We start from the raw sequence: 23,796 nt of genomic DNA, 5'->3' as shown, positions 1-23,796 counted from the left end.
AAATTTTAGTTAATTGATGTAGCTTGTAGATATATAAATTATGTAACCAAATTGTATCAATATTTTAAGTATTCTTTCATAATTTCCGTATAATACATTAATACCTTGTTGTTTTTTTGGTTTAATTTTACTAAAATAAAAACTATACAGTTTCTATAAAAAAATTTTGTTAATTGGTTGATATATAATTAACATTTCTGATCAATTGGATGGGTTTTGATTTTGAATGTTACTCTTTCAATTTTGAATATTACTATTCATAAAATAATCAATTCACAATTTTGTAAGTCATGGTATTATATTGTAACAATTTGTTTTGATAGATATATGTATAAATAATAAAATAAAAAAAAATAGTAAAATTCTTCAAATATTAATTTTTAAAGCCATATGAAGAAGTTATGATCTAATGTCAATACTATAATTATGTACATGATTCGCACTACTTTTTCTATGAAGTCAGTAACGCGTGAAATTAGAAAACTTGAACCCTATGATTCTCTCGGTCGCAGACTAATATATTTCCATTGGACATAACAGCAATGCCTTCAAGTCCTTTAAACTCTCCATCACCAGATCCCCAGCAACCGAAAGCCCTCAGAAACGTTGAGTCAGGATGAAAAATTTGTATACGATTGTTACCAGAATCTGCCACCAGTATGTATCCTTGATCGTCTACAGCTACACCTCTGAAAAGTTACATTTCATTATTAATGTGAGATCAATATTACACTATTTATTAAACCATATAATTCTGGAAAAAATATATTGTAGATAAACCTATAATTTTCTGTTTTAGAGCACTACAGATTTTTTCTTATATTATAAAACATTGGTAAATTAAGCATTTTATAATTGTAATCCTTTATTTTCGATGTCAAAATTACATTAGAGTGGGGTGGTTGTTGCCTTGTTGGGCAAGCACGAAAAGTTTAAGATGGTAAATGTCACAGTTAAATTTATAGACCGAAGTATTGTGTTTCATTGTTATTTATTATACAAATAATTTGTTGATGTTGGTTAAATGATTTTGTAGAATGTGTTATATAGGTAGTTATGATTTATGTTAATTATATTTCGGGAAGTTATTTATGATTTAAGAATGGGCTTAACACTGAGAGTCAGCAGCACCTAATGGTAGTCTGATACCTACCTGGTAAATACCTAGTAAATTCAGATTCAATGCCAAACTTTGGTGAAATGTGAAGTTATAAAATCGTCATGTATAACAGAAAATATTTCAATAACAATAGTGTTCTGAAATATTAAGTATTACTATTGTATTATTTTTTATTAGGTACCTACCTATGTCCCATATGACTTTAAAACAAGTATGGTTATATTGACTTATGTGGGAATAGTGGAGCGTACCTACTTATAATAAGTAATAGGAAGAGAAATGTTACTTACTTGGGGAATTTAAATTGACCATTTTCTGACCCTTCTGTTCCAAATGAACTGATCACTCTTCCGTTAACATCAAAAATCTGAATGCGATGGTTGTTGCAGTCAGAAACGATTACTCTGTTTGTATTCGATACTGCAATGTAATGTGGGTGTTCCAGTTGTCCAATTTTATTTCCGTTCGACCCAAATTTACCTACAAATGTTCCGTCTGACTGGAACACCTGTTGAATAAAATCCTATCTTAAAATTATTGTTCATAATAAATGATGATTTACTTGTTACAAAACTGGGCTATATTTAATATCCATCTTAGTTTTACTCTAATTTTAATTATTAATTATTGCAATATATTTTAATTATTGTTTTTTTTTTTACGTTGTTAGAAAAAAACTATGCATTTTTTAAACAATATTACCTTCCTACATATGTTTAAGTGTAACTAATTAGTTGGGTATCTACTTAATTAATAAAAAAAAGTAAGCAAAACAGTCTTTTTAGATTCTGAACGAAGTGATGAATGTATTGATTTTACAATGATGTGTGTTTTTTTTTTTGTCTGTGTACAGCATAACTAGTCGAAATATTGCTTTGATTTAAAACTTTGGGGGTGGTTTCCGATGTAAAAGCGAATATCCTCGGTGCATTATAAAGGTTAAAAGTTAATATTTTCCAACAGAAAAAAAATCGAGAAAAACAAAAAAAAAAAAATGACAGAAAAACGGGAATTTTTACGCAAAACCAGTTTTCGACCAAATCGATTTTTTTATATGGTTGTAATTCAAAAACTAATCACTGTAAATACATGAAATTTTCACCAAATGTTTACGTTAGTGTTATCTATATATAGTTTAATTTTCAAAATGTTTTGACTTTTTTTGAGATACTAATAGACCATTGAAATTTTGATTTTTATGAGAATTTTTTTTTGTAGTGTCGGTAAAAAATTTAAGATCACCAAAAAAACTTGAAAATTTAAAAATTTAATACAAGGTTCCTTATGAGTTTTTATTATTGTAGCTAAAAAAAATTAAAAATCGTTAGTCACAGTTTTTTTTTATAAGCATTTATAGTTCAAATTTTTACGAAATCTGTCGAAAACGCGAAAATTTGCAAGTAATTTTGAAGTTGAAAAATCATAAATTTTTTGTGTTTATAGATTAGGTTAACGATAACGATTTATCCTCAAACTATTTTAAACATTTGTTATTATTCAAAAATTATAAGTCGTAAATACTTGAAAATTTTACCAGTTATTAAGATTCGCATTTTCTTTATATGATTTAATTTTCAAAATATTTTGACTTTTTTTGAGGTATTTATAGACAACTGAAATTTTCAATTTTTCTGAAAACTTTTTGGCCCTATCAAAATACTTGAAAATTTAAGACAAAGTTTCTCATAAGTTATTCTTATAGTGATTAAAATATTATAAGAATACATGGGCACAATTTTTTTTTATTAGCATTTGAAGTTTAAATATTGACAAAAATTCGTTAAAACCATGAATATTTGCAAATTATTTTGAAGTTGAAAAATCATAAAAATGTTTGTGTTCATAACTAAGGATTAAAAATACAACACTAAGTTTTTCATAAGTTTTTCTTCAAGCAGCTATAGAGAAAACTCGAAGCGTCATTATAGGAAAAATGTTTTGAGTGTTTGAGTTTTATATTTTTATGAAATTAGGTATATCTATGATAATATAAGGTATTATGAATTATGATAACTACATGTAATGTTTTTGGAAAAATTGATTAACCATGCCTTATGCAAAATGCGTCCTAATTGAAAAATAAAATATTTGTTTCAAAATAGAATATAATATGGTAATATTTAAATATAATATATCCTAGACCAGGGATGGGAACCTTTTGATAACTGCGTGTCAAATCAAAATGTTTGGTTTGATTTTATTTGTTTTACGTGTCAGAAACTTTGCAGACCTGCCAGACCTTCTTTTTTTTATTAAAAAATAATTAATTAAACATTTACCTACGTTTTATTAGTAAAATTGTGAAACAAAATGTTAGACGCCTTTACAAAAACTTCTTTTAAGTATTCTCCGTCAGAAAGTGGCTTACCATGCTGCGTAATGCAATGCGACACAGAAAAACTAGCGGCTAATAAATTATTATTTTGTTTGAATGCCACTTTAAATTTGTTTGATTGACTTCTAAACAATTTTACTTTTTGATAAATCAATTCTAATTTTTCTTCAGCCGATAGAGAATATATGTTATTATGAACTGTCTCGAAATGTCTTTTAAAATTGAAACTACGGCTTACAACAATTTCGTTACACAAGAATTACACCAAAATCCACTGTCCACTGTTCGTGGAATAATCTCCCACTACCACTTTTTTCTGGATTCAGTTTACATTTTTTGAACATCTTTATTCTATAAATTTAGAAACGGCATTAAACTGCCAACGGTTGGACGTGAATTTTATTATAGTGAGTAAGCCTGAAGCAACATTGAATTGGTTGGTTAAAATAGTCGTCGTGTAAGACATCCGAAACTATCTGTTGACGACTGTGGACTGTTCTGTTGTAGGTACCTACGTTTGTTACGTAAACGCGATAAACGAATTTATTGATAATCAAATCGTTTCGTTTTCGAGCTTAGGGAATGGGAAGTACCTACAGATTACAATATCTTACGATATATTCCAATAATAAGTTAAAAATAGTTTCAAATTGTCAATAATTTTTTTGGAAAGTGAAGTAAAAATTATGAATAATATTTAAATTGGCGTGTCACCGAAATAATGCGCGAGTGTCACTCCGTGACACGCGTGACATGGGTTCGCCATCCCTGTCCTAGACTGACAAATCATCTCCGTTCAGAATCGTTTTTCGTATACAATGATACCTATCATTGCATTCAAATCTAACCTAACCTAACCCTACCACCTAATGTACAGCAGAGCGACATCCACTTACCCGCTTTTTTTAAATGTAACTTTGTTAGCTTTTTTATTAGGTACTTACAGAATAAAAATACTCGTGTAGACGTGAATAGGACGTTACACGTCTTATTATTAGGAACGTGTTAAAATTTACCTACTTTTGTTTTTAGAAATTGTTTATCAATTATTGTTTACCTATCTACGATGTTGGTTGGACTTGGACATTATTGATAACTACTTACATATAGGTGCTTAAAAGTTAAAACTGTTGTATAAGACTTGGCTATTTTTGAGCAGATATTTTGTTAAATTGTAAGTACGTAAATATAAAATAAAATTTAACTGAGTTTTATGGTATAATATTTAATAATTATATATACCTTCCTAACTAGTAACTATAGTGATATTAAACATTAAAAGGGGAAAAAATCAATTATCATGAAGTATTATGAATGTGTGTGTTTACCTACGCTGGCATTCGGCTCGGTTTGAGTAAAAATATTAATTGAACGGGTCATCTGTTACCATTTTCCAATGGAGTTATTTTCATTTTTTGTTTACCTGTATTCTGTGATTTTCTTTGTCGCAAACGTATATGAACCCAAGGGCATCGGTAGTAATTCCCCAAGGATAATTGAATCGACCGTCACTAGAACCTTGACTTCCAAACGTCCTTAAAAATCTTCCAGACGGGTCTAACACCTAAACAATAATAATTGATAGTCAGGTTTTTATTAATTACGATAACTTCGACTTAAATATTTGAAATTACTTGTATTCTGTGGTTGTACCGATCTGCAATGATATATTGACCAATACGATTGACGGCCACTCCGGCCAAACAGTCGAATTCGCCTTCACTATTTCCATAGGACCCAAAGTCTTTTAATATTTTCCCGCTGTTATCAAATACCTGTGGACGTGAAATATTCTCGTGAATTTATAATATCAAATAATTTATTGCTGTATTCGTACTTGGATTCTGTGGTTCGAAGAATCGGCCACAACAATTAGATTGTCTGGTCCAACAGCCACGCCTCTGGGCCATGTGAAATATCCGGGCTCGCTCCCCCTACCTCCGATTTTAAATAACAACTGTCTCTTTTGGAGGTATTGAACTCTAGGGGTAGAACCTACGCCCTGCATACCTAAAATACACGCGATAATTTAATATTTAATAATTGTATTAGATGATTATTTTAGACGGTTCGTTATAATATTGTTTTCTAAAATAATGTCTACTATAGCTAAGACGCTATTGGTAGGTAATAATAATAATAATAATGATACTATGCATATCGATATGACTATGAACTATGACACACCTGCTTCGATAATTGTATGGGAGGTGGGGGAGCTTTGCATGTTTTTTTGGTCGTCATCTGAACTGTCGACGTGAGTGGAATTGGAACGTAGTGGTAATCCTAGTGAAAGTCGCCGAGAAGACGAGCTCGATGCCGAACTGGCAGCCGCGTTATCTTTGGCTGCATTTTCTTTACCTCGATTTCCGTATTTGTTTTTTAGATACCTAGCCCACGAGCTTAAAGCCGCGCCGTCTTTTTCTCCTGTCCCTGCTAGCACAGTAAAAACGTTTTGTCGTAAAAATATTGAAAATTATCCGTTTTCTCTATACGTTAATAATAATAAAAATAGTGTATGATGTGAATATTTGTGTTATTATTGATTTCTGCAGGGACCTTGAATCATCAGTTTTCTATAGGTAGAGCTAGTGATTTTCAAGTACTTATAACGTTCTACTAAAATAGCCATAGCATATACACTATTATGTTCTATAGTTGAGGCGTGAGTAAGATTATTGTATGCTAAATTATTGCAGTATGATGTGTATAATATATTAGGATTGTTATTTGTTACACCATAATACGTTGGTCGGTACATTGTATTATTATTGTTGTTATGTTTATATAGTTGGACTACGTTGCGATTAGCATGACTATCCGCAGTTATCGCGCATGTTTTATATGTGTATTTTTGTTGTTCGGTCAGCAATACCTGAGGCATTCGTTACAGCCCTATCGGGTGAGGTTTCCCGAGATTTTAAAGCATGGCTGGATCGACTTCTGGACAATTCTGAACCATAGTGGTTTTTAGAATACGGCGAGTATGTAGATGTGTTAGTGTCGTCCGGGAGGTCTTCTTCTAGGTTAGCGCTGGTTCTACTCCGCGATAACCCGCCCTTGTCCGATGTGTATTTGTTGTCACTGTTGTAACTCGGTTTGCTAGGGTTCTCTTCTTGGATACTTTTAGTTTTTAGGAATCTGCTAGTGAACCGCGGGGCAGGTTCGGTTCGGGTATTGTTCAGGTACTTACTACCACTCGCTGAGGTATCGGCTTCTCTGGGGCTCTGATATGACGACGGTGATTTGTAGCCACTGGTACCGTATCTGAATTCAAAATTAAATCGATATAAATCTATACCGTCATAAACCCTGTTAACTGCCTAATTTTACTAACCGTGATCTAGTATAAGATTCGTCTTGGCTAGGTCTCCTCGAGCTGCTGTTACTGCCGCTACCGTTATCTCTAGCTTGAGCACTTCTCGCCAACAATGGACCAATATCTGTTTTTTCCATAGATTTAGGCACAGGAGTTTTCGGTTTAGCATCCTCGGAATCTTCGTCTGTATCGGTTTCAGATGATTCGGACGAAGTTTCCGTTTCTTCTTCTTCTTCTTCTTCTTCATCTTCGATTTCTTCTTTTTTTGAAGTACTTCCACCGTTACCTATAATTTGGTATGCATAGAAAAATATATATATTTTAAATATCAACACACCTCTATAATAGATTTTCTTTAAAATCACTGGTCGCAATTTATTTGATCGTAACGTTTAAAAACATTAAAACATTAAATATTTGTTAAAAATAAAATAAAAATAGGCTCAAATGAACATAATACGTGTACCTATTAATTATGTTAAAAATGTTCATTAAGTTAGATAATTAATAAAATATTTATATTTTCTTTACACCCAATATAACACGGTAGGAAGAATATAGTTATTTAGGTAGGTATTCTAATTGCAAATTCTGATATAATCCAAAAAAATTGACCTAAATTATGTATTTTTCAACGGCATTTCTTTTATACAAACAGTAAGTTGTTAAATATATAATTGTGAAGTCGTTATAATGTATTTAATGTTGTTTTATTTTAAATCAAATGTGTTATGTAGGTATAGGTTGCATGGTATTTGTTTTTTGAATAAATTAAATCTATGGCATGGATTTTATATCACAGAAACATACCCAATGATATTCGTGATTAATACGGTCTAAAAAATCTTAAAATATTTGATTCAATATGCACTAAAAACGAAAAAATAAAGTAGTATTAAGAAATGTTATTGTTTATTTTTTATTAAGAATTGTCAAGTAATTTATTTAGAAATATTAATTATTAATTAATACATTTTATAAATTAACTAAAATTTATTTTATTCTAGAGGTCGGTTTAATTTAATGATAAGTGGTTATTTTAATTTACTCACACTTTTTTTTAAATTTTTTTTATGAAACTATGAAATTTATATAAAAACAGACCAAATTTAATCCATATGACTATTTAAGAACATACATCAGAAGAAAAAAAACAGCATCAAAAATTGTGTAAAAACATTAAGAATTTAAAAATTTTTAAATATTCGAATATGTGTAATCTAATGTTTTATTTATGCAATTTTAATACTTAATGCTATAATATTTATCTAACTCTTTATTTTTATCTGTATTCTATAATAATAAGGTAATCCTAAACCTGATTATATGTAGCTATATTGGCTATAAATAAAAGGTTAATAAATATTACGTTGTGTTACATTTAATTATTATAAAACTTGATACTTAATGTTTATATAATCATACTGAAATTGATTCTATGAGAACCATTTTTTTTTTAATTTAAAAATATAAAAATAAATGTTTGCATAGTCATAAATTGATAAAAAATGGATCAATCGGAGTAAGTTGTATAAATAGTTTCCTGCTTCAAGTATTTTATTTAAATTTGTATACCTATGTAATCACTGTAATCAGTACTCAGAGGGACATCAGATTCAAAATTAAAACAAAATAAATCAAAATTAAAAATATCAAACATAATATATTAATTACATTATAAATCTAACTATCATAGTTAAATATATTGAATAATAAAAAAAAGCTGGTTATGGAATACTTTAAGCTACACACAATATTATATCTACATTTATAGATAATATAATAATTATTCGAACAGTTAATAAGGTAGGTATATAATTTTGAACATTGTTGTAGAGTAAAATTAAATAAATGTATCTTAAATTGATTAATGTTATACTATTATGAGTTAAGAATTAATAATAAAGCAATTTTTAAATGATACATTAATACTTGTTGCATTATATACGTCATTATGTATGAGATTTCCATAAGTAAATAAATACACAAATTATCGTAATTGTAAAATATTTAAATGCATTACCCGTAACACTGTAACTTCGAGAGTTTGTTGGTGTTGCTGAATCTCTTTTTGAAGAAACTGAAGAAAATCTAGCTCTTGGAGTTGTGCTTCCAGAACTTGAACTTACTGGTGATTGTTTCACGTCTTCGGATGGATACGTACCTCCCGCGTTTCTTCGTACCGGCGTTCCGGGAGTTTCTGAGGAGCATGTACTTTCAATACTGTCTGATCTAGTCGATTTGAGTCTAGCATTTCCTAGTAACAATAGAAATACTTGCTGCATTAAACGATTTTAAGTGAATTATAATTCTCTTATGATTTATTTTACCTTTTGATGCTAAGTTATCGGACGCAGTGGAAGATCGTCTTGAATCTCCTGTTGCAGACGACGTGGATGGAGGAAATGCAGTTTTGGCGGGTGTAGGTTTTCTCGACTCTACTACTTCAACTGAATCTTCTTCAGACTCACTTTCAGACGATTCTTGGGTATCCGCCTAAAAAGTATAAAGTATTTTTTTTTTAAATTATTGTTAGGTAATTGTTATTTTATACTCTTTTTTTTTCTTTCTTACAGGTATTGGTTCAGGTACAGATGTCCTTCGAGTGCTATCTGCTGGTGTATTTGATGTTGATCTATTGGAATCTCTCGAGTCATCTCTCTTAATTGAACCCACTCTATCTCTTCGTTCTGTATCAGACGATGTAGACGCAGTTTTGTTTTGTCGTTTTATCCTTGCTATTTCATCGTCTTCACTTAGTTGTCTCTGCGGTGTTGGTTGTGGAGTAATTTTTTTTGGCTGCTGAACTGCAGGTTGAGGTTGGGGCTTAGGTGCGGCATCAGCTTTTTTATCTTTATTCTCGCTTTCTAACAGCCTTTTCATAACTCTAGGTGAATCGTATAATCTTGTGATACCACTTAAGGGACCTTTAGCTACGTCCTCGGTGTCTAAAACACGTTCTCGTTCACGGTGTACAGTATTATTTGTTTCAGAGAAACGCACTGATCTTGAATCCGTGTCAGAGTCTGTATTTTCATTCAAGCCATGTCTTCCTAGTCTAGATCTAATTCTAGATCTGGCTGAACTTCTATTTTCGTTGTCATGTGTTGTGTCTGCATCGTAATCATTTCTATCACCACGTGAATACCGACTTGGATATCTTTCGCCAAATTTTCTACCACCCAATGGCGAGACTCTTCCACCAATTTCACCACCTGGTTCGTATGCATTTCTCTCATCCTGTCGGTATTGTGAAGCAAGTCTATGATCACTTTTGGATCGCATAAGGCCTGGACTTGGAGCCTGAAGAGAATTTGAACTGGCATTAAATGCTTGATGAGGGGCATGAATAGTAAGTTCACCATAGCTGGCAACATGCATAACTAATTGATTTGGGTCGTGAGCCATTAAAAATTTCGCTCTTCTGCTGTAATCACCTATTTCTGTTTCAAAGTTTCTAATAAAATCTACAGTTTTTAAAAATATTTCTTTAGCATCCATAAGTTCACTGTCTTCCCATTCTACATCATCCGATTGCATATGTTTATCTGCTAGATCACAATTACTTTGTATATTTGATATTTCAATATCTAAATTCTCTTTAAGATTGCATAAATTTTTTAATTCAGTTGTTAAGTATCGATCGATTTCTCCTCTAAGATGGTCAGTACGATCTTTTAACGCTTTGGCCAATCTGCGATAAATTTCATCTACTTCTTCAGTTACCGAAGTGCAATTTTGTTGCAAGGTTAACATATTCTTTTCTACACCAGCAAGCATATCTGATAACCTATGTAACGCCCGTCTAACCTGTAAAATAATAAATAAATATTTAAAACCCATAAATTTATATTATAAATCAATTTAATTCAAATTAAATTTTAACCTGATTATTAATTCGTGCTATTTCTCTCCTTAAAATATCCATATGAGCCCCTTTGCAGTCCGAACATACATCTTTTTCGCAATGAACACATGCTGTCACGTATGCTTTTTCTGAACACACACCACAGCGTTTCATTATTTGTCCACTTGTTGGATCTGGTAACTCTCCGGTTATTTCTATATGTAGTTCTAAGAAACGCTGTAGAGTTACATTTGTTGGATATCCTTGAACACCATTGTAGGGTATTCGATGTTCTGCTCGACATTCCGGGCATTTTACCTATTTTAAGATATTAAATTATTTTTACTACTAAATATATTTGATATTGATACAAATGTATCATAAAAATAAGTACCTATAATATATTAGGTAATATAAAATGTAGTTACTTGTCTCCGGACATAGTCCACTAAACCATCCATACATGGTTCCATACAAAACGAATGCTGGCATGGTAGCAATTTCGGATTTCTGTACCTATCCAAACATATTGCGCATGTCAGCAGTTGCTCGAATTGTTCCATTTTGTTTTATCCTTTGAATTGAGTTTTTTTTACTTGTGCACTACAACAATACAAAATTGAATGTAAATTAAACATTTTAAATTTAAATAATATAACCAAAACTGTTTGCTTAAACAGTTAAACATATTATTAAATACCAGATAAGTATAATGTTAGTACATATAGGCACCAATGTCCTATATGCAAAATATAATATTTTTGTTATGGTTTGCTGTCACTAACGCATGTGTAGTTACCTAATTGTTAATGTACCTATATTTTACTAAATAATTTTTCAATGAATATATTCTATAATAACGTACGGAGTTAAGCCTCCCAATTATTCAATTTTTGAAAAAAATAGACATATATACTATACAATACCATAATGATTTTTATACATGAAAAATGGCCACAAATTACCTCGAAAAACTCCGATTTTCAGTACGTAATATTATGACAAAAAGCTTCCAATACAGTTGTTGGTCATCGTATTTTTAGCGTAGCACACGGTACGGTAGCAAATAAGTGACTGAGGCTAAGAACATAAAATATTTTGTAGATACGGTTACGAAGTCTCTATAAATAGACATGTTTGCCGAGAGAATCCGATCCTAGCGTTCACCTTGTCGCATCCCGTCGTTAGTCAGTGTAAGTTCGTTTACGTGGGCGTTTATTTCAAGACGGAAAAAGCATTAAATGTTTTGCATAATTTTTTAAATTCGGATGAACTTGAAATCTATTTGGAAATGATATTATATATCTATCACAAAGTACTTGGTTATGTTGACTATTGACGACGATGCGCTAGCTACAGTGTGAACGCTGCCGATTGCAGTATTTTTGGCATCCAATGCCGCGTAGGTTATATATATATATATATATATATATATATACCTATATATGTATTATTATTTTCTGTACTTGCTCGTATTCAAAAATTCAAATAATACTTTTGTGTCATTTGAAACTATCGAGGTTTTATGTATGAAAATGAAATAATTTATCCACCATATAAAATGTATTAGTTTGTAATGCAATAATTATAATAAAGAGGAATTGACGGTGATGAAAAAACCCATATTTCAAATGGGTCAAAAAATTAAATAAAAAAACAGTACAAAGATTTGAAATTAAAAAAAGAACCGTTTTTGCTCCAAGAATGCATTAGTAATATTTAATAATTTGTTTAGTTGATGAGTCTGTGTGAACTGTTACAGCTGTTTGTTTGCTCCCAACCCTAAGGATTTATTATTGACAACATTACACCCTGTGTTGCTTTTGTCCTGTTTCGAGTATCATTCCTCCTTTTTTTCTAAACGTAATCTTTTAAATTACTATTTATTCCAATAGTGAAAAAGATATGCTACTGACATACATGAAACGAGCGTACCTACCTATATGTACATTCTGATGATGATGATGATGATACGTAAACGTGATAACCTCAGACATTACACACATTAAGGTACCTATACGTGTTTGTAGTTATGTGTTATCTGTTTTACTTATCTGATCACTTAAAATATTGTGACTAATTAATTTCCTGTTCAGAGAAAATCTGCTAAGTATAAAACAATAAAATTATTAAATTTCATTTCATTTCATTTCAAGGAATAAAAGTTAGAAAACAATTTAAAATTTCGATTTTAAATAGCACTATTCAAAAGTTAAAATTCATCGTGTGTAATTTTTTATTCTGAAGGTAGATACATAATATATAAAAACACTGATTTAAAAGAATATATTGCACTTATGGGCGATTTAAAAAAGTTTCAAACAAAGTTAAAGTTATATGTATATGTTCTGAATAAAATTGTTGAATAGATGGACCAAATTATACTAAAATGTTTAAAATTCAAAGTATCTACTGATTTTTATTTGCTCAGTAATCTCCTGAAAATAAACAATACCTACTAATATTATGGACTTTCGAGTTTTAATTTTTTTTTATACGCGACGATTATATTATTCAAAGTTTTGTTAACACATCACTAATATAGAATTCACGAAAGAGATATTTATAAATTTATTCATTTCATGAATTTTAATATTAGAGTTGTTGTTGAACTGTATAATATACGTAGTAAGATCAAGAACATTCTTATGGATACTTATTTTGACGAAAAAAATAAACAGTATTCTTAAAGCGATATTATAATATAAAAAAAAGATCAATGCCCTTCAACATAATATATACTGTTACTGTGCATAAAGTATTAAGTCAGATGCGTTCATCTTCATTATAGCTTTAATATATAATATATATAATGATATTCTTATTTCACTTATATCGATACTTAGTACATTCCTACCACACGACTATACACAGATAAACAGAATAATATATTAAAATATATGCTTATTGTATTTAGTGCTTTAGAATACAAGGCTAACATATTAATGTAAATACGCTTTTTTTAAATATAATAATATTACTATTCACATACTAGGTACATGTATAATAATTATATGATAATACTTATTTTTATAATGTTTCGTGCATTTTTTCCACTATACCGAACAAATCCGCTTATTGAGTAAATACCTACTAAATATATTATATTATATGTATACGCAGTACGCACCACTATACTTACATTCATTTTTATCTTGTAAATAAAATGACATTCTAACGATAGCGTTCGATAAGACGTTGAAAATGTGCTCTTGGGAAAACAAGTGAATCGCAAACACGTGTACGACCTTTTTAGCGAATCTAAACTTTTTCTTGGGTATCCACATTATTCTCTAATTCTAAGCATGTGTCGTACTTCGGTTTTCCGTAAAGTATACACCGAATATCTTCTGCACCTGTGTTCGTTTCTCACATAAGATACACTGTTTGGATTTGGTGTAAAATACGAAACGTTCCAGTCACGTGGAATTCAAATCGCGTCTTCAAATTCAGCGTATGCAATACGTATATAATACCTGGTATAGAATTTTTCGTTTTGCAGTCGCGACGTTTACAAATCATTCGCCGCAGAGATGTATACTTATCTATATACCTTCATCATAAATTCATAATTCATAAAATATACACAACATCCAGTATGACGTGCATCTTACATTATTATACATGCGATATACCACGAGGGTTGTGATTGGTAATACCAAGTATTTGAATCACGTAACAGAAAATAGGTATTTCTTTGATGTAAAATATAACGTTTGTGTGTGTAAGATGTTTTATATTATCTAATTTTGGTATAAAATGTAATGTAATATTTCTCAAATTTAAAATTGACCTAGCGCAGGTACCTATATCACGACTTCATTCAAACTAATATTTACAGTAAAAAAAAAACCTATACCCCCCAACTGTATTGGTTTGAGATTTAGAATTATATTCTGTGAAAAATTATTAGTACCTATCCACTCATCAATAGTTTTGTTTTTTGCAACGTTGTAGTGATAAATACTTTGTTATTGGTAAGTAATATATATTACGATAATTCGCTATTCGGTATAAAATCAAGCGATGAATAGGTATACTATATTTTATATCCATATATACAGTGGCGTGGCGAACATAGAATTTTTCATAGACTTAGTTTAATATTTCATTCATCCTGCAGCACCAATAATCCGATAAAGGCGCATCATTCACTGCTATAGGTATTTGTAAATACTTGTCGTGGTTATTACTAAAACACTATAGTTATAATACTAAATCATCAGATATTGGCTATTATCCACCCCTTGAAAAACTCAGAGGTAATGACCTCCTTCACCATGCTATTGCCAACACATAGACATTTTTTACATAGGTGCATTTTGTATACCTAATATATTATTACATTTTTTATGTTTATTATCTTAACACATTATACGTTAAAAACGTTTTTGTTTCTTGTTTCAATTGGTTAGCGAATAAAACTTGAACGCGTGACTGTAAAATACGTTGGTATTAAAATTATGTATATGTAAAAAAAAAAAACGGAAACTCATATATCACTCTTATAAACGGTTTTATTATCACATATAAAAAGTCCCATTTCCCGTTTAAAGTGGATTTAAATTATTTTGTCATTTCTATAGTTCAAAATGCCATTTAAATAATATTTGAGCTGTCATATTCCCAATGGGTCAGTACAGTAGGGGTTTCATTCCGGATACGCCACAAGAGATGTATTTTAGTGGTCAAAATAAAATGGGTCACGAGAGTAAGCACTGGTACCGCTACGATGACGGCCAAAGAAAATTGGTTTCACAACCGGTACGTGGTATTCCCAGTGCAATCAATCTCGAGTCTACGAAAAATCGGTAGAAACGTTCTGACAGTAACGTGCTACATTACCAGGCTCCCGAGGAAAAAAAAAGAGCATTTAATAATGAGAAGGGAAATATTATTCTTTTATGAAGAAAAACGACCAGACGACGTCACAATGACTTTGAATATTAAGTTAATTTCGCGAGGTAAAAGAAATCCTTCAATAATTATTCGAAAATTCAGCATTTCCCCATAAATTATTTTTGCAGTTAAGTGTTTTTTTATCCGTCATTAAAGTATTCATTGTTTTTCAGACGCATAGAACAATATTTAAGGTAAGTAAATATTAATAAATATGTATCACTTATAAAATTAATACTGCTAGAATTTTTTCTAACGAAATCTTCTTATATTCTGCCGTTGATTTCATTTGAACTAAATAAACGCATTGTAATAATAAATTGTATGTTGTATTTAAGTTTTAGGTGTTTTTTGATGATTTAATTTTAAATAATGTTGGTTATGTAAATACGAACAAACGTTTGCAACGAATTATTAAGTATAAAGCATCTTAATATACTTATATAATTAAGTTTACATTTTGCTCGCCTGATTTAAGTGAAAATTAACTTATGATTCGAGTCTTTTAGTATTTACTCATTCGAGAATATTTTTGCCACACTCGGTAGTAGGCACCCCTCTCAAACGCAAGAGCATAAGCTAGTAAGCACCTACTCTAAAAAGATTTATTGTTGATTAATGTACATAAATTTATTGTTTTGCCCAATACCGTTAAGACTATACGCCTGGGGCTGTGGCCGCAGATCATTTCAATTTGATTATGTACACTATACTGTACATAAATAAATATCGTATAATGCTATGAAGCGAACGATGCACAAATCGTATCAATTATCTTGTCAACCGGGGGCGGGCTCGTTTAGCAATGGAACTAATTGTACGACCTAAACGATAATTTAGTGTCTTATAGACATTATTAACATAATTAATTTTCAGTCCAATGTTTTACTGCACTAACCAGTGATCATTTCAACAAATACAGTTATTAACATTTTAAAACATAATTGTTTACACTGATGGAATTCAAACCCTTGAAATTCTATGCAACATCATGTTTATTTACGGAATTGAACCATTCAAATAGAACGCATTCACTTCGAATGAGTATATATTCTGAAAATTTGCAATTCACGTTTAATATATTATTTGCACAACAATAATAATTTTGTGATTCGTTCATCGTTAGCAAGACGTGTCTTGTATGACATAATATATTATTATCATAATAGTGTACCATACCATCATATCTATATTATAATAATGGACAGTCGTTGCATTCGAATAAGATTTGTAAGACGTAATATTATATTCATGCACATTTGGGTGAATATATTTTAGATAAAAATGTTACTGCGTAGTATTATCAATCAGATTTAGTTCCTATAGGTAGTTACTTTCGAAAGTGGTTTAAGTAGATGAAAATCTATGTAGGGTACCTACTGTAACCTTACTAAGTTTTAATTTTATTATTTGAAAAATTTAATAAATTAAACTAAATTTTGATGTAAGTATCTATGTCGATATAGGATTTATTGGTATATTTTATAAAAGGAGTTTGAATTTAGTTAATAGTTAAATATTGAATACAACTCTTACAAGTCAGTATAGGTAAGTATTACCTAGATATTGTAAGATAAGTCGTACCTAAATTGTGATTTTAGTAGTTTAAAATGTTTCACAAAAAATTTAGGTATTATATATAGTTTACAGAAACGAAAAATAAAATAGAAATATATCCATGATTATAATGGTTAGTCTGTGATATTAGGTTTATTTACAATTTAAATATTATTAGATATACCTAGGAAAGTTTATTTACTATTTTAGATATAGCTACAACGATTTGATTTAATATATTTTGTATGAAAGTTTTACTCCTTGAGGCTTTTGTAGAAGATACAAGATTGAGTTCTAGTAATAAAGTTATGTTTACTGAATTAATTATTAAATTATTAAACGAATTACTCAAATATTTAGTGTTGTAAAAAGATTGATTGTATTATTTTATAAAATCGAAAACATTTTATAGCGCTCAACAAAAAGGTAAAAGAAGATCTTGTACTACCATTAATTTTAAAACAATATAATTTATTGTATAAATGTGTAATATAACAATATAAATTACTGTAAATTAGTTTTAATTTTTATGTATATCCGTTGATAAAAATAACCAAAATGTAATATGATTTGTTATTTTGAATGGTTTGTTAAATTCATGTTCTAATTAATTACCCATTCGGTGCTCAATCGATTTATTGAAATATTATGAACTTTGCACTGAATAATATTTTTAACCATATTTCAATTGATTAAACGTCTAATTTAACCTACACGGATGTGTGAATCATTAGAAATATTAAAATATTATAATAAATTCATTTTTAATAAGAAAAAAAATTAAAAAAATATTTCAGGCTTTCGAATGAACTATTTTTTAGATTCTGAGCGGAGCAAAGAATGTATTAATTTTACCAAGATGTTTGTGTGTGTGTGTTTTTTTTTTGTGTGTCATCACGTTTTGGGGCAGTAAAAGTGCTTCGATTTTCAACTTCAGTACTTCGTTCAATCAGAAAGTGAATCTAGTTGGTACTTTGGGGGGTCAAAAGTAAAAACTTCTCAATATTTTTCTAAACAATCGGGAGATAAATAAACTAAAAATTAAAGGAAAACGGAAAATTGTACGCACAATCAGTTTTCGACAAAATCGATTTTGATTTTTGATGTGACTTTAAAACAAATGACCATTATTGATATACATGAAATTTTCTTCTAATGTTTATATAAGTATATTCTATCCATTATGCAATTTTCAAAACATTTCGACTTAAGTTGAATTATTTATAGGCATATGCAATTTTCGATAATTATTAGTTTTTTAAAATTAATATCGATAAAAATGTATTTGTTGAGTAGAAAAGCTTGAAAATTTAATACAAGGCGTCTAACATATTTTGACAATAGCAATTGAAAATATAAGAAACATATAGCCAAAATTTTTCTTTATAAGCTTTAAAAGTTTAAATTTTGACAACATACGTAAAAATCACGAAAATTTGAAAAATAATTTTAAGCTAGAAATTCATAAAAAATTTTCTTTTTAAATCTAAGATTTGAAAATTTTTGATTATCTATAATATATCCTAGACAGATAAACCGTCTCCGCTAAGATAATATAAATAATATAAATTTAAGAGCGATATCCACTTTGCCGCATTTTTTATTTTTTTGTTGTTCGCCGTGTCAAGTTAACGAGATCCTTTTGTATTCGTTTACAAAGGATCGAAGAAATGCCTTTTCTTAGGTTACATGCAAAAATTCGCAGAAAATCTCTACGCCACACCGCCTGTTCTAGATCGAGTTGTTCACCCACCCCTTTAGCATACATAATATGCACTGGTCGGTGTTTTATAATTAGACGCCTAGGGAAGTTTTAGATAGCATCCGAGGCTCGAGACCTGGATCGGAGCCAGTGTTTATTGTGCGAATTTGGCTTGGATACAAACCTCCTTTGTGTGTCCACCACGCGACCCTTTAAATATTGTACTGAAAATTACCTCCATCGTGCCGTCTCATTCTTTATTTCTTTCTTTTCGGTTTTCGCTATGTCACACTCTTTATAGGTGTGTACAAGTTTCCGTTGATTGTGTCTCTTTGTCACATAATACAAGATACACAGATTCTCTCTGACCCATCGTTATACGCTATAAATACATATTATATAACGTCATATTATTATTGAACGGACGTATGGCATATGATATATTATTTTATTTCAAGTTTTCTTTTGTCGGGGAACAAACACAACATTTCATTGACACACGACACCAACAAGAACTATTCCTGTAAAATTATTGCGTATTTTTCGTGTGAGTGGGGTTTTTTTTTTTTTTAGTCTGTGGTATTTGTATAACGACGACTCTTATTTGAGTTTATAATATCTTTAAAATGTGTCACAATTTAATATTGTTTAATTGTATGACAGGGAAATAATTATAGTGGATTTAATGTTTGAATTTATTTAATTAATTAAATATTTTCATTAAGTTTACGACGCAAATCAAACGTCACGTGAACTTATAATAGTACTTTAGTACCTACGTTAAGATATCGTATTATTAAGACTTGTTACAATGATGATGACGATGATTAAATTATTATTATATCTACCTTAAAATAACCACAATGCAAATACAGCAACTGCTCTAATTTATAACCAGCATAATCTATAATATTGTATATTCTATTATGAGCAGGTATTCTAGTAATCAAAATAAATAATAATAACTAATTCATTTTAAAATTTCCAGAATTTGTACCAAGTGTTGTATATAGGTGCACCGGAAATCGGAAACATTTATATATAATATATTAAAGTTAGTACGTAAAAAATATACTTAGGCTACACTTTTTTCAATTCTAAATTACGTATATTACTTTCGATGAGTCTTGTGTAATCGTCAATGTAAAACAATTTAATCTCATCCCGTCGTCGACAGTAATAATCTCACTATCCTCTATTGTCCTATACTACGAGGTTTTGTCTTTTTTTCGTCCATCGATATCGGTCCCTTTCTGCTGGTTTTCAATATATATGCAGATGAACCACCACCGTTGGACCGTGTTTTAATTATGATTGTTTTTATATTGGTTTTAAATCAGTTTAATACAAAATCCAGTTCCTCCCAGCCTCTGAACTTTTTGTGTTCTTATTCATCGCGTGCCGCGACTACACTGCAGTCATAGGATTACCTACCTAACTGGAAAGACAATGTTTTCTTATTAAAAACTCAGTTCAATTAGGCTGAACTTAATGTAAGAGACATCCTTTTCATCTCTTCTCTCTCACTATGGGTGTTTCCCTCTTGTGCGTCGGATGCGTTTAATGGTGTGTAAAATGTGTAATGGTATCCTGTGACCGTGAAGGAATAAGACAACGTAGAAGGTGATGGTGTTCATCTAGGAATCCCGAGGACCGATAATGAAAAACAGTTACCCGGCAAAATACATAAGAAAACCTTGCGTTTAGAAATCAAGAGAAGTGGAGAAAACAAAACAACGCTTCCAACATCCAGAATTTTGGTCGCGTACAATAAAAGCACTATATACACATTGGTAATTGTGTGCCTACAGAAACTGTAATATGCGGATTAATTTTTATTACAGGCTCCGCTTTTTTTTAAAACTCCAAGAGGCTTTTATTTTTGATGGTTCGTGAAATACAAAAATTTCGATATTATTAGCTACCTCCTATAATATAAATTATAATATAATATATATGTAATATGTTACAGGCACCCTAACTTCAGTACCTCTGGCTATAATTATTAATCATAACACTATAATTTTTAATCAAAACATTAAACAAAAGTATTGTTTAAAATAAATCATGTACCAAACATTAATGCGATCAACGAACAAATATGAATATTATCATATTCATATTAATATGATGCGAGCTTTGTACAATTTGGTTTTATGACATAATTGATTTATACTATAATTATATTATTTTATAGAATTTGTCGATAAATTGAAAATTTATATTTACATTCAACATAAAATCATGAAATATGTATTTATAAAATGTTATGTACTTAATAATAATGTATGGACATTTTATTTCTTTTGTCACGTCTTTAAATAATATGAATTGAAAAATAATAAAAGTACGTATTTAAATTGAAATACCTATACTAACAAGATTTTTTCATCTAAAGCATCGAGGGAATTTGTAAAGTTTAATAATGGTTTAAATTATTAAAAAAGATATTGCTATAGAGTAGGTATATATATATATATATGCGAATTTAATGTAGTTTGTTTTTCAATTACATTGCAATATTTAAATGTAAAAAATGTAAAAGTGTAAAACATTATTTAAATTATATAGGGTTTTCACAACAAAAAAGTTTTCATGAGTTGGATTAAATAAATTGTTTTTAAATTTTCTTTCAAAGGGTAAGTAAATATTAAATTTAACTGTGTACATATTTATTGACTTATTGCAATGTTATAAAATAATCAACACAGACTATATAATGTTATTAAAATGCGAGTTTTTGTTAAAGATTATTTTATTTATTATAAAATAGTTTAGAAATGCGTTCTGTCACAACTTAAATCATAAATATAAAATATAAAATGTTTATATATACTAGGTACCTATGACAGGTTATATTACCATTTTTATTACAATAATTTACAACATCTATATGTTTGTTAATAGAAAAATGTTTTTTTTTTCATTTTTATAGACAAGATATTTATTGTTATTTTATCGTTAAAATTTCGGATGAATACTTTTTAAATTGTTTATACAATTTAGTTATAGTAACTATGTCGGTACCTTCTACAGAGTATAGATATTAGAAACAATTTTAAAGTTTTTCAATCACCGAAAATAATAATTCTTATTCTTAGTTTCGATTAGGATTTTAGAACACATTTATATTTATCAAAATATGGGTCAAATAGATTTTACTGAACTATAGAACACTATAATTCCATCCGAACGGCCATAATATTTTGATCGACGCGTTTGAATAACACTAACTGTGATTTATGTGCGTTTAACAATAAATTATAATGATCATTCATGAAACAATGAATTGTGTATTGTGATTTTAGATACAAAAACACTTTATTATTTGAACTCAATTTTCTAAGGCTGGCCGTGATAACTGAACCATTTAAGTGCCAAAAAGATTAAGTCACGCCTTTTTTAACATAGAATTTTGGCAAATGTTAATGCATATAAAACCACTAACTCTTTAACTGACTATATTATAATATACTTTGTAAATTAAATTAAAAACTGTTCATCAATTTAATTCGTGTACATGAATATAAATTACAGTACTTTTGGTGTCCAACTTACAATACTTTAAGTTTATATTATAAACCTTTTCAAGTGACTTTATTATAATTTATTCTTACATGAAAATAAGCACACAGGTGATGTTCCTTTTTAATAAAATTATCTTATGGGGATTATATTTTGAAAAGAAGGATCTGTCATAAATCACAACAGAACAGTTATTATTTCACACATTTATTTATTATACTAGACTATGACGTAATAATGTCTACCCTGCATATATGTTCTACAGTTAAATCCAATATTGGATTATGTAAAGCTTGATTTAATTTAAGCGGATGGATAAAATGATTAGGTATTGTTAATATTTGATGCTGAATAGAATGCAATTAGCGAGATACTAATTGTATTTTCTGATGGATATTAGGTAGGTATACCTCCGTCGAATTTCTTATTGTATATTCCGTTCTTATCGTGTGCTATACGAATGTAAAAAAAAAATTTAATATATATGATTTCATTTTGTTTGCCAAATAAATAAATACAAAGTAAAAATAGTATCACTATGAAATAATACCGGATATATATATATATACACACAAATTAAATTTTTTTTTTTTGACATGTAACTGAACTTTAATAAATTATTTAGTGTATTTATATAATATAATATGTTTGTCTTGGGGGACGGGTGATGATAATAATAACGACCCACTCGTTAAGGCGTTAACGCAGTGTTTCTCGGAGGGAATAAAATACGATCATACAATATGTTATTTTTCTGTACGTTTGTTCTTTACATCATAAAGTGTATAATAATCATAATTATATATTATACATAACAATATGCAGTTCGCGTCGGTACCTAAACGTCTGCGCGCGGCTGCTACACGGTCGGTATATAGTTTATTCAACAGTATATAGCGTGTGTAAACTTTGATGGTAGGTAGTTATAAAAACATATTATAACGATTCATTATAAGTGCGATAGAGTTTCAGGAGCAGAAAAAATCGGGGATAGTCCAAAATAATATCGTCGTACGAATGCAATATTATACGCGCGTCTCTTGCACTGCACAGGTCGAGGTTATTGGGTTAGCCGAGGTATGCGAGATATGATGATGATGATGATGACGACTTACCTAGGTGATTTTCGGGTCCATGGCTGCTGCTCAGACGGCGGCGGCCAGGTCGGTCGACGACGGGCCGAATGGAACGCGAACACTGAACGCCATGTCGGGAAACCGCGATTTTTGGCCAACCCGAACGGCGGCCCGGGCTATTTGTATCCCGACATCATTGGCAGATATCCACCTTGGTGCACGCGTACGCAGAATAAAAAGAAAGACAAAATATTATCACGCACATAGGTACGGGTTGTAAATACACCTAGTGATGAATACGCAAACAACGATCGCTATTATTATTATTATTATTATTATTGTAAACCGTCGGCCGTCATCGTCCCATCGCGCCCGGGTTCGGCTCATATGCTCACACTTATATATATATATAATGT

The 23,796-nt window shown here is 29.9% G+C and overlaps 1 protein-coding gene across 5 annotated transcripts; it reads right to left on the bottom strand.

Moving 5' to 3' along the window:
- Nucleotides 1-279: 279 nt before the first annotated feature.
- tn (tripartite motif containing protein thin) lies at nucleotides 280-23,578 on the bottom strand. Of its 5 annotated transcripts, none has more exons than XM_015523944.2 (14): nucleotides 23,420-23,578; nucleotides 11,050-11,224; nucleotides 10,661-10,939; nucleotides 9,349-10,584; nucleotides 9,105-9,270; nucleotides 8,798-9,031; nucleotides 6,793-7,060; nucleotides 6,331-6,722; nucleotides 5,643-5,891; nucleotides 5,293-5,465; nucleotides 5,090-5,230; nucleotides 4,879-5,019; nucleotides 1,411-1,628; nucleotides 280-689 (listed from the first exon to the last, which is right to left on the bottom strand). In XM_015523944.2, exons 2-14 carry the CDS (start codon nucleotides 11,182-11,184, stop codon nucleotides 476-478), a joined length of 3,846 nt encoding a protein of 1,281 aa, XP_015379430.2. In that variant the 5' UTR covers nucleotides 11,185-11,224; nucleotides 23,420-23,578; the 3' UTR covers nucleotides 280-475. The 5 variants fall into 5 exon arrangements, with proteins under 5 accessions (XP_015379430.2, XP_015379432.2, XP_015379434.2 ...); XM_015523946.2 differs by having other exon boundaries at nucleotides 5,643-5,888; XM_015523948.2 differs by having other exon boundaries at nucleotides 6,649-6,722.
- Between the last annotated feature and the right edge of the window lie 218 nt (nucleotides 23,579-23,796).

Source organism: Diuraphis noxia, unplaced genomic scaffold (assembly GCF_037042655.1).
Source record: "Diuraphis noxia isolate RWA-SAM2 unplaced genomic scaffold, SU_Dnox_SAM2 contig0002, whole genome shotgun sequence".
Taxonomy (NCBI): domain Eukaryota; kingdom Metazoa; phylum Arthropoda; class Insecta; order Hemiptera; family Aphididae; genus Diuraphis; species Diuraphis noxia.
The sequence above is the reverse complement of the archived record's forward strand: the minus strand, read 5'-3'. Positions and strand labels throughout refer to the sequence as shown.